The sequence below is a fragment of the Ptychodera flava genome, chromosome 16 (genome assembly GCF_041260155.1).
Source record: "Ptychodera flava strain L36383 chromosome 16, AS_Pfla_20210202, whole genome shotgun sequence".
Lineage (NCBI taxonomy): Eukaryota > Metazoa > Hemichordata > Enteropneusta > Ptychoderidae > Ptychodera > Ptychodera flava.
In genome coordinates this window covers 4638929-4650755 of record NC_091943.1, presented here as the reverse complement: position 1 = coordinate 4650755, position 11827 = coordinate 4638929, and the positions used below count along the sequence as shown (strand labels likewise).

Genomic DNA, 11827 nt, shown 5'->3' with positions numbered 1-11827 from the left:
CGAGTCTGTGCTGTCAAACTCATTCTGGTTTAGACTAAGGTGTCACCAGCTTTGAAAGAATCTTCATATGATGACTATCAATTTCCTAGATTGACATTGTTCCCTTCCTCTGTTGTTTCAATTTTTCAAAAAACGATCCCAGCAATACCAACAGTTGATGCATACCCTAGCACTGAACATTCCACTGGGGTTCACTGCATACCAGTATAAACTAAAAATCACTGGCACTACAGCTTTACCTGTCATAAATTCACACAACATATACTAAGACATAGATCGACTGGTTAAGCAAAACACACAATCAATATCTCAGCATACAACAAAGAGTCTAGGATGGACTGCATATTTATTTTATTCAATAAATAAAATCATCTTCAGCCGTCATCTCTTCTTGCGTTTCAATCTTTTCATGTGTTTCTTTGCACCCCTTCTATGCTGGGTCACTTCCTGAATCTCACTGTATTTCCTCTTGTTGTATCTGAAATGATTGAAAGAATACTATACCTTATAAAATGTATATGCTATAATTATCAAAGAATTGAGAGAGATGACCAATACATTACAATTACCATGAAAAATCTCTTAAAAGCAATTACTGGTCATTGTTAAAAAATTTCACTTTTCATTATGAAGTTGGGGAAAATAAATACATGATTATGATAATCCAGCCTAGCATTATTGTTGTGATTGTGAAAACCTATCAATCCTGGTCTGTTCAGAGCAACAAAATGTCAATTGGCAACTTTAATGCATGGTTCATCTCCCATAATGCAATGGGATACTAGCAAAATATCAAATGTTATGCAAAAGTACAGAAGCAAGTTAGAACAAGTCACAGACTTTATCTGAATAACATGTTCAAGATTTCCCATCACTTCGAGCCAGGTTTATAAAACACAAGCTGATGTATTCTTTGTTTCAGGAACAGAAGAGATTTGAATATATTTTATAGAGGAGTGTCATCCTTGACTTTCACACTGTGATAAATATCTGTTGAAGATGTTGTCAAGATAAGCACCCAACAAATCGAGAAATTTTGGAAAGAGTAATATCAGGACAACTCAAGCTACTTTTTTTGCCAGAATAAATTGACCAGCAGTCACATTTTGACATGTCAAGGTGACAATCCTCAACAAAAGATAAATTTCATTTAAGGGTGTCACTGGTAAACCACCCTAATATATTCTGTTGACAAGATGTTGTTTTACAATGAAGTGGATCTGAGTTAACGGATCTAGCATTTTTTCTTCAAAAACCATATTCTTGGTTTCAAGTCAATTCACCCATTTGGAAATCACTTTTGAAGAATTCTATAGATTACCTTCTGAATTCCGTATCTGCCAGTAATTCTTCTACAATCGTTTTCTTTCTTTGTTTCTTCGGTATTCGAGAGTGATAAAAATCAGCTGAATGTTCAATGACAGTGCCAACCTGCGACAGAAAAAGTAAAAGTGTAATAAAAAGAGAAAGTTGCAATGAGGCTGTGTCTGCATCACTCAACTGTGCAGCGTGTCTGGGTGTATGATGTACAGAACACGGCTAGCATGTCCTGTAACAGCAGTTTAGATCTGGAAAGTGAGTGACATATTTTTAACTGCCAGTGCCAATTAGCCATGTACATGTATTTACTATAACAGTTATCAAGATTGCAGCAGTACCTTGGTGTTCCTGACAGTTGACTGCGTGGTATAACAGCTAACTTTTGAGGTACTCTCTGAGTTGACCTATAAGGTACTTGTAGGTTCCCCCAGGGGGGCTACCTCAAAGGAATGTGCGCAATAAGGCACATTTGATACTCTTTTAACTGAAAACATTCTCTGTGATACCAGAAGGTTCTACAAAATACCCAGTACAAATACCAGTATAGCATTGTTGCTAAGTATTTCCATAATTTGTTAATTAAATCAAAGAGTTGATGAGCTAGAAGGACTGTCAGATACCCTGAGGTTACCCGTCTTGTAACAAATGACTCTAGAGTTACCCACACAGTTCCCAGTGGTAATCTCAAAGTTCCCAGTGGAAACCTGAGGTTACCCATCTAATTCCCAATGATACCAACACAGTTCCCAGTGGTAATCTCAGAGTTCCCAGTGGAAACCTGAGGTTACCCATCTACTACTAGTACCCAATGATAACCACAGTGTTCCCAGTGGAAACCTGAGGTTACCCATCTAGTACCCAATGATACCCACACAGTTCCCAGTGGTAATCTCAGAGTTCCCAGTGGAAACCTGAGGTTACCCATCTAGTACCCAATGATACCCACACAGTTCCCAGTGGTAATCTCAGAGTTCCCAGTGGAAACCTGAGGTTACCCATCTAGTACCCAATGATAACCACAGTGTTCCCAGTGGAAACCTGAGGTTACCCATCTAGTTCCCAATGATACCCACGCAGTTCCCAGTGGTAATCTCAGAGTTCCCAGTGGAAACCTGAGGTTACCCATCTAGTACCCAATGATAACCACAGTGTTCCCAGTGGAAACCTGAGGTTACCCATCTAGTACCCAATGATACCTACACAGTTCCCAGTGGTAATCTCAGAGTTCCCAGTGGAAACCTGAGGTTACCCATCTAGTACCCAATGATACCCCCAGTGTTCCTAGTGGCAATCTCAGAGCTACTTACTGCTAACCTTCAAGGCTTGTAGGAGTTAGCTACAAGTAACCCACTGTATGTGTGTCATGTACATGGTGGTAAGCAGCACATATTGTAAGGTGTAAAATAATCGCAATCATACCAATCCATAATCCAATGACAGTAGGTCGGAATTCGCAAGACAATAGTTGTAAACATAGACACAAAACAGCACAGAACAGACAGTAAATAGACGGTACACAAACAAAGTCATATTCATGAAAGAAAGATATATGGACCTCTGGCCAGAAGACCAAGAAATGATGTCAGGTGTTTCGAAAATAGTAAGCGCATCCTGCCCCACATGTGGCACCCGCCATATATCAATCTATAAGTCAGATACATGTAGGTAGTGGTCACTAACTAAGGCCCAATGTCACCGATGCCATCAGTGATCATTTGTCGAAGAGAGATATTGTATTTATCTACCAGCTTGCGATACCTGCCAAAAAAGCGTTTGAATGTAGAGACAAGTCTTGCTCTGGTGTAACCTTGATTTAACAGTTTGTAAGAGAGATGGCCATGTCTCTCTACAAAATCACCATATGAACTGCATGCTCTAGCATATCGAATAAGCTGGGAAATGTATACCCCATAAGCTGGTGAGAGTGGAATATTACTTATGAGGTGTGGAAAATTGATGATACTAAAGTTAAAATCATCTCTCTTGTCATATAGCCTAGTAGAAAGGTGACCATTAGAGTCAAATTCAAGTAAAATGTCCAGATATGAAGCAGAAAAGGCCGTTTCTGTAGTTTCTTTAATCTCCAATTCTGGAGGATAAATCATAGCGAGATATTTACTGAATTCAGAGTTATTCATAGAAATAACATCGTCTATGTATCTATATGTTAGATTGAAAGTTCGAGCTACAGAGACCTTTTTCTGTTTAATTAAGTTCTGGATAAATTCTGCCTCATATGAGAACAGAAATAAGTCTGAAAGCAAGGGAGCACAGTTAGTGCCCATAGGAATTCCTATACACTGTTGGAAAATGTGCCCTCCAAATTCTACAAATATGTTGTCGATGAGGAAATCAAGCATACTGATAATGTCTTTCTCAGTATAAAACACTTTAGCGTTAGTTGTATTTTAAACAAAATATGTAGAATTATACCCTAATACCACATATTTGTAACGGCGTGAACCAATTTTGTAGAAAAATGCTTGGTTGATGATGTTTTTCAAGCGTTCTTTCAATTTATTATGTGGTATTGTGGTATACAATGTGGAAAAATCGAAAGTTTTAATAGATGTTATTTTTGAAACAGATCTTGATTTCAAATTTTCCAAGAGTTCCTTCGAATTTTTTAATATCCACATTTGATTTATACCACTCCGAGAAAAGACAACATCACAGTATGCTTGAAGTCCCCGTTTAACAGTACAAAGAACAGAAGTCAGTATCTTTGATAACTCTGTAGTTGAACATTTTGAAGATCCTGCGATAAACGTAGCTTTGTAAGGTGTTTTGTGGAGCTTTGGTATCCAGTATAAGCTAGGCAACTTATTATGGTCATCCTTTATTGTAACATTAAAATTATCCATGAATGACTTATGGTTTGCCAAAATTTCAGATTTGCTAAACATTGATTGTCTGTAAGTGGAGTTGGTGGAGGTCTTAGTTACACCAAGTTCGTCTATAAGACATTCAAAATAATACTTCTTATAGACAAATACAATGTTATTGGTAGCTTTATCAGCAGGAACGACAACATATTTGTCATGGATATCATTCAAACACTTAACAGCATCAGGATCTTTAAATACAGAATAGGGTCTTCAACAAACATGTGATCTTAGTCGACCAATACAGCCACGAACTATTTTCCTCACAGATTTGACCCATTCTGACAGTGTGTCCAACTCTACATCCTCCCTTTTAGCCCATTTCCTGGCATATTCTTCAACAGAGTCCATAATGATCTTAAAATTATGGTTCCTGTTGATCCTGCGAGGTTCTCTGAACTTGGGTCCACAAGATAATATCTTACGAAGGTGATGATGTTCAACCAAGTTCAGATCACCAGTGATGACATGGCCAACTGGAGTATATTTGAAGGGAGATGTAGAGCAGTCACAGGATGCTGGTGTTTGAAGGAATTCATCAATTTTTAAGGGCCGCAATGCCTTATTGTAATTGAATATTTTATTGGAGATTGTCTTGGTGTATTGATATGACAGAATAGGTACAGACTGGTTCTTAAAGTATACAGGTATAGTTGATGTAACCTTTTTGTTGTGAAGTATATTGCTGATATTAATGGCATCGATTCCTTTGTTAGTAAATGGAAGATGTATGAAATGACGATGATCATCAGTCATAGGTTCAGCACGAACAGGCTTGTATAGTCTGTATAGTGCAATGTCAGCAATAATACTGACCAGTCTGTACGGTTGTTTGTTCGGATCTGTCAAAGACGACCCCAATGCATACATGTAGGCATGCAACCTTCTCAAGTCCCTGATGGAAAGAGCAAATAATGAAGTACGAATGTGATGGAGACCTAAAGGCTTCTGTAATAAAAGAAGCAGTTCATGAAATGTATCATGGCAGTTGGAGGAAGATGTATCCAATTTAGGCCGATGGTAACGCCTATGTCCATGACTACGTCTTCTACGGACAGAAGACTCAAATAGGCCCATCACATTCACTTCTGAACAACCAGGACTTGAGAGATTGCCTATATCTTTGATGTTGTCATTACAACCATAAGGCATTGCGGTACCTAACTGTCTAATCCAGTGGTATTCTCTCTGTCTACAGAATGGTGAACTAAGTGTGGGGCTGTTGGTTGGATGGTATATTTTTTCAAGAATACGGACACGCATAGACAAAGTGGAGTGATCATCCTGGTTAAAATGCTTATAAAGTTGCACATCCAAAGATCGATTCACTCCACTGCGATGTCCGTTCATTCTAGGTCGTAAGCTGTTTCCTGTTTCACCAACATAAATGAGCCCACACAATGAACACTCAATTCCATAGATTACGTTTTTGCTAGTGCAATTCAGAGGTTCCAGACATTTGGTAGAATAGGTCTTCCCTGTCAAACTACTACTGAACTGAACTGATCTGTAGTGATGAGCATACAACAAGTTTTGCAGTTTTTAATACCACACTTTGTAATAGAACCTGTATAATGACAAGCAGGAGATGACTTTAAACAGTCCGTCAGTAGCAATTTGCATGGTTTAATTGTCTGGTAGCTTTCTCCATTTCTGTGATAAAAATTGCCCTCTGATTGCACGTATGAGGTCTTAGTAACATCCCGAAGGATAATCCGAGGGACACACGGTTTTTGAGCTACTGTGTCCCGTGTAGCTGGTCGGGACCTTGTTAACCCGGGCGACATCCCAGCCGGTATGAATATATTAGATTTCCATAAATAAAAACTGCTGGAGATTTTTTGGGCAAATACTGTAAAATATCCTAATGTGAACATGCAGTTATTACTGTGCATATTTGTGTCACATGTAAGAATTACATTTTGCAATTCTTAATAAGTAGCTCAAAGTCTGGTTGCAGCTGTTCAAGCGACTGGGATACACAACTGTGAATTGCTGTCAATTCAAAACACTACAGTACATACTTACCTGTACAAACTTAGGTGGGCCTTTATGTAATTTTTCTTACACTTACCTGTACAAACTTAGGTGTGCCTTTTACGTCATTTTTCTTATAAAACCTTTTTGGATCCAATGCCCCTCTCATTTGCATAACTTTGAGATCATTCTTCAACTCTTCTGTCATTTCTGGAGCTTTCATGTTGTACCAATTTTTACCTTTGTGGGACTCTCTCTCTTTCTGAGGTACAAAACAAATAGAGAAAAACAAACCAGGAGTCTAATGAAACCCATTTCTTTGACTACAAATTTAAAAGCGCCGGTTGGTTTAACCCTTTCACCACCATGGTTTGTCCCAAATCCATTGTTTTCTATGGTAAAATTGGACCTGTATACAGGGAACTGGGGGTCAAATGGTTAAGTTCACTTTCAGAGAGTTATTTGCTAGGTTGTAAAATAATGTAAAAAGGTAAAAAACATGCCATAGCACAGTCCCTCCATCAACGACTTTGTATGTAAGAAACTTTCACCTAGATAGTATTACTGGTGAGCTGGGACAGTATTACTGTACTTATCTACATCAAACACTGTAAGGTTTATATTCTGTCTAGAAATTAAATAGTTTACCTTTCTTTGTTTTTTCAATTGGTTCATTGATTCTTTGTAGGGTGGAACGCTGTCTCTCTTTTCAAAGCCTGTGGTAACGACACTCTTCTTCAACAGCTGTGTACAAGTACAACAATGTGACATGACCAGAAGTTACATTGACAGCAGTATTTCCAGAGTATTCAGGGCTTGGTTTGACAAACACTTGTTTGACAGTTGTTGTTTTGCCAACATAATCATCTCTAGAACTAAAGAAACAACTTACAAATAGAGAGATAAAATGCATATGTTTGATTTGTACTGAATTGGCTATACAGAGATCATTATTTACAAGACATAATTTCTTATCAAATTTGTCATGTTTCTCATCATGTTTGGTGCAAATGAATACATGAGTGACTTGATGAAGAACTGAACAAACAAGAACTCTTGTTGCTGGTTGTGGTCACCTTGACCCCAGTTCCCCGGGGATCACTTTGAGCTCATCACACTTTTCTTATTACATGACAGCACTTGAAACACCATGCAACTTGGCTGATGGAAATGATGTTTCCTTGAAACACAAATATCTGCTTGCTTTGAAATAGCATGAATCCATTTCGATATGCAACATGCATGCACCACAGCCTATTGCCTGCGTGTACACAGTGACGATGACCGTCTCCACTGAACGTGATCAATTTATCTCCATGGCAACATGGCCTAGCCCAAGTGATGCAGTGCGTTCCCTCCTGACTTTAGTCTGTTTCACTAAAGTCTTGCAAAGCACCAGCGTCAAACAAAATTGGTGACATGCTTACAAGATAATGATATTAATTTGTCTCTGTGATACTAAAGGAAGCACGGGTATTTTGGGGGTTGGCTTGACGAGGGTGGAACAGTCAAGGTGACCAGGAGTAACTGGAGTAGAAATGGTCGTCAAGCATCAAAGTGATAGAAGTCAATGGTACATATTTCTTGCCACCATAAACTGGGAGGGCAAAAGAGAAACAGTGAGGTGGGAGAGGGATGTCACTACATTCATACATTACCTGATAACACAACAAACTTTGTACTCAAATTTTTCCATATTAAACTGAAAGTTTGGGTTGCACCAATTTACCAATCCTACATACCTTTTGAAAATTTTACTATCAAGTGTTCTCATTATGCAAGGTAAAGGTTGACTAATTCCCCCAAATTTTATTTCCTATGATCACTCACCTCATCTTTCTTGCTTTTTAACAACAAAGACTGTGCTGTTTCTGTAGCACTCTCAATTTTACTGTCATCTAAGTTGATGTAGATGTCAGTGATATCAATGCCAGGGTCTAGGGATGACGAAAGACCAATACTGTAATGACAATGGTAGAAATATTAGTTGAATTCCGGTCATAGAAAACAGCTTTCCGTGACCATCACTTTGGTTGTGTTGTTTTGGGAATCAATCCCAAATAAAAGATTGGTAATAACCACAACAAACGAAGTGGTAGGTGACGAATCGCTGTAACATGCCACAGACGTTTGGGGTGGAATACAGGAGAAGTCGACCACTTGTAAGCTCAGCCAGTTACAAGCTCGGCCAATCAGAGCAGCACGTACATACATGTAGTCCTTACTACACAATAACAACAGTGACACAGTGTGGCAAATATTGTGATTTACTCTCGATGAAAGCAATTTCAACCTATGATTTACTACCATTAAACAATGTCCAAAACAGGCAGCATATGCATTCAAGACAGACTGCTGTGCATTGTTTTGTGAATGTTACCTAACCAAGAAAAACAAAAGAAAGTGCAGAACCAAAATTTCAAACTGGAAGGCTTATAAAAAAATTCTAATTCATGAGAATGGCACTGATTCATGTATTGTATATCATTGCAAGTAGATAGACACATACGGACAAGAGGTCATTCCCAGAAACTTGTGAAACCAGCATCGAGAGTAGACGTACACAAATTCTTTCCTATGTTGAGTTGTCACTGATTGGAACAGTCTGTCTGACGGGGTCATTGATACCAAAACATAGCAAAAGTGTTCATGCCTTCAAAAACTCCTATGATGCCTACTTCAGTTGTTGTTAATGTGTGGACCGTCATGTGTTATTGTGCTTGCCAGAGGCAACTATTATCTTAGGGAGATCTTTCCCTTTCTTGACTGAACAGAACTGAACTGGATGCGCATGTATCGTAATCATATGCTACCCCTATATTTGTCTGCAGTGCAGTGGCATACTTCTCCCGGCAGACCACACCAAATGGCCGAGCTCACAACGGGCCGACATCTCTGGATACCTTGGGGTGTTCAATTTACTATGGAGGTAGGCCATAGACATCATGGAGGTAGGGATAGCTGCAAAACTGTAGCTCTACAGTGAGGTGGTCGGTGAGTTTTGGTTTTTGCGACCTCGCTCATCAGTAGAGCTACAATGCCGAAGGCCCTGTAGCGTTAAAAATTAGCGCGCCCATATGGCGCAGCATTTTGTTGCAAAATCCCACATATTTACTACATTTGGTCATACCAATTTATCACTACTGAAGACTTAACACTATACTACACTAACTTTGTCGTTTATGGGTATGGTATTTATACAAACACTTCGATCGCCTTCCAAAAACATTTATGGGAGCCACCATCACCAACTTTCGGAATTATGGCGGCTCCCATAAACATTGAGCGCAGGCATCCGTGTTTCTAGGATCCACCATTACCGGAAGTTGGTAATGGTGGCTCCCAGAAATGTTTTGGGAACGCGATTGATGTGTTTGAACAAATTCAAAACCCCATAAACGACAAGGTTAGTGTTGTATAGTGTTTAGTCTTTAGTAGTGATAAATTGGTATGACCAAATGTAGTAAATATGTGGGATTTTGCAACAAAATGCTGCCAAATGCAGAAAATATATAGCATTTCACATCAACACGCCTCATCCAGTGCGATGCGCTTATTTTGACCTCTACAGGGCCATCGGCATTGTAGCGCTACTGCCAGTGAGCGGAGTCGCAAAAACCAAAAATCATCGACCGCCCCACCGTAGCGCTACAGTTTTGCAGGAGACGAAACGGCACTGCACTTCTCACCTAGCGCGTTTTGTCTCTGTGCTGCCGATACTAGTCGTTGTGCTTTCGATGTTCTTAATCAGCTGGTCACCAGTGCGATCACAAGGATATGATGGCCTGTTATCGATGACGAATGGCAAGACAACATCATTTTCTTCGTTATGTTCTGCAGTTTCATGTTGCAAATCAGCAGTCCTGATAGACTCCGACTGGTCCCTCTGTAACAAGTGACTTGCAGCGATGTCAACCAAGTTTTCCAAATCAGAGTCACTATCTCCACTGTCACTATCGGATTCAGATTCACTCCCACTGTCGTCTGAATTCAAAGTTACCTGCATATCATCCAATTCTCTACTATCCCTCGTTACTCTGCTTCGACCACGAGTGACCGTGGGTGTCGCCATTTTTGTTTCCGCTCTCTTTCCCATCGCTGGCGGCGCAGTGTAAAAACTGTTCCTCTGTGGGGATGGCAGTCGCAGTACGTACGTTTGTGAAGACCTCAACGTGGTCCCTGACCAGCCTGACTTCAAAGTGGTCTCCGTCGTTGTAATTGAACTAAAATTTTACGCAGTCCAGGAATTTTTCCATTCATATATTTGCATAAAGTTGTTAAACTTTGTAACATTGCCAATACTAATCTGTTATTTTGGTCCTTTTTGATATATGCGCTCACTTTTATTACTTTTTCAAAATACATACGTTTCCTATTACAGTGTCCTGGTATTTTGAAGCAAATAGGAGAATATTTTAACTATAGATGTAGGTTCAGGCGTCACTACTTGAAATACATCGATCGATTCATGTGTCTTTTATCGTACACTATGAACTCCCAAAAATAGATAAAAACACATGCCCGAATCCACAGGTGCCTGGGGTTGCCGGTGTAGGCCTACATGCATAGAGTTTTTTTCTCTCTATGCATGTACACCGGCAACCCCAGGCACCTGTGCCTGAATCTGTGGAGTAGTAGCCTGTGTCTATGCGGGTCATCTAAAGTCGACCCCGCCATGGATAACCCGTGGCGGGGTTGACCTTTTAATGACCCAAATAGACGCAGGCTATCCCGCCAAAGATAGCTGCGTTTCTACAGCTACAAGTAACCCACCCCAATTTTCATGCGCAAAAAAGAGCCCCCCCCCCCCATCTGCGTCCATATCATTTATATATTTTTTGCACCGAGACCAGTTACCGAAACTTTTGGTTTTGATAAGCTTAGTCATCTTAATCCGTGGCATTTTCAGACCAACCGAATTTTATCGAAGAAGCAATTCAAAATTATCAAAATATGGATGTCGGATAAAAAACTTAATTCTTTAAGTTTTGCCCCACTCCTTGAAACTTATTTGATGAATAATAATCAGATGTTCCCATTATTTCTTTACTTTGATAATTCCAATCATACTTAAAACACAATCAGGATGGAAAATTGAAAATAACGACAGTATTCTAATGAAAAACACATTTGCTTTTGTTAAAAAACTTATCGGTAAGATAATTCACTGTAATGTAAACACATGCACCAATATAGAAATGTCTATTTTTCAGACAACTAGAAGAAAAAGGAGTTTTCCAGTTTTAATTACGGCAATGTAGGGAGCAAAAATATGTAATTACATTATCATTTTTTTAAGAATTCTCAACCAAATCAAACTCGAATATCTTTTTTTTGTTGGATGAAAACCTTTTTGAGGAATTTAGATTTTTATCCGACATCGATCTTTTGACGTGGTCCTTTAGTATTACTCTCCCAATGAACCTTATCATCTAATCAAAGTGAGACTTGAGTGGACACCGTGGGTCATCAGTATGTATTAGGGAGATGGTGCAGTGGCAAAGAATGTGAAATTTTCAGAAGAGTACTTTCAGAATGTGCTTTGGAATACAATTCAGAAAAACATTCAGACACTCACTATGTGAGATAATATTCTGTATATTCCAGAAGAGTACTTTCAGAATGTGCTTTGGAATTAACCAAAC

General features: G+C 39.1%; 1 protein-coding gene across 1 annotated transcript; it reads right to left on the bottom strand.

The window, feature by feature from the left end:
- Nucleotides 1-334: 334 nt before the first annotated feature.
- LOC139152582 (deoxynucleotidyltransferase terminal-interacting protein 2-like) lies at nt 335-10290 on the bottom strand. Its single transcript, XM_070725815.1, has 6 exons — nt 9872-10290; nt 8013-8142; nt 6831-6926; nt 6280-6444; nt 1322-1431; nt 335-478 (listed from the first exon to the last, which is right to left on the bottom strand). The coding sequence occupies exons 1-6, from the start codon at nt 10276-10278 to the stop codon at nt 382-384; spliced, it is 1005 nt and encodes a 334-aa protein (XP_070581916.1). The 5' UTR covers nt 10279-10290; the 3' UTR covers nt 335-381.
- Nucleotides 10291-11827: the final 1537 nt, after the last annotated feature.

Bases quoted from the DNA above. Each gene is read 5' to 3' on its own strand.
- LOC139152582 (XM_070725815.1), bottom strand. From the start codon at position 10,278: ATGGGAAAGAGAGCGGAAACAAAAATGGCGACACCCACGGTCACTCGT. The intron at 6,927-8,012 runs GTGAGTGATCAT...ACTTGTACACAG, and splicing joins TAAAAAGCAAGAAAGATGAG to CTGTTGAAGAAGAGTGTCGT. The intron at 1,432-6,279 runs GTAAGTGTAAGA...TTTCTGTCGCAG, and splicing joins GCACACCTAAGTTTGTACAG to GTTGGCACTGTCATTGAACA.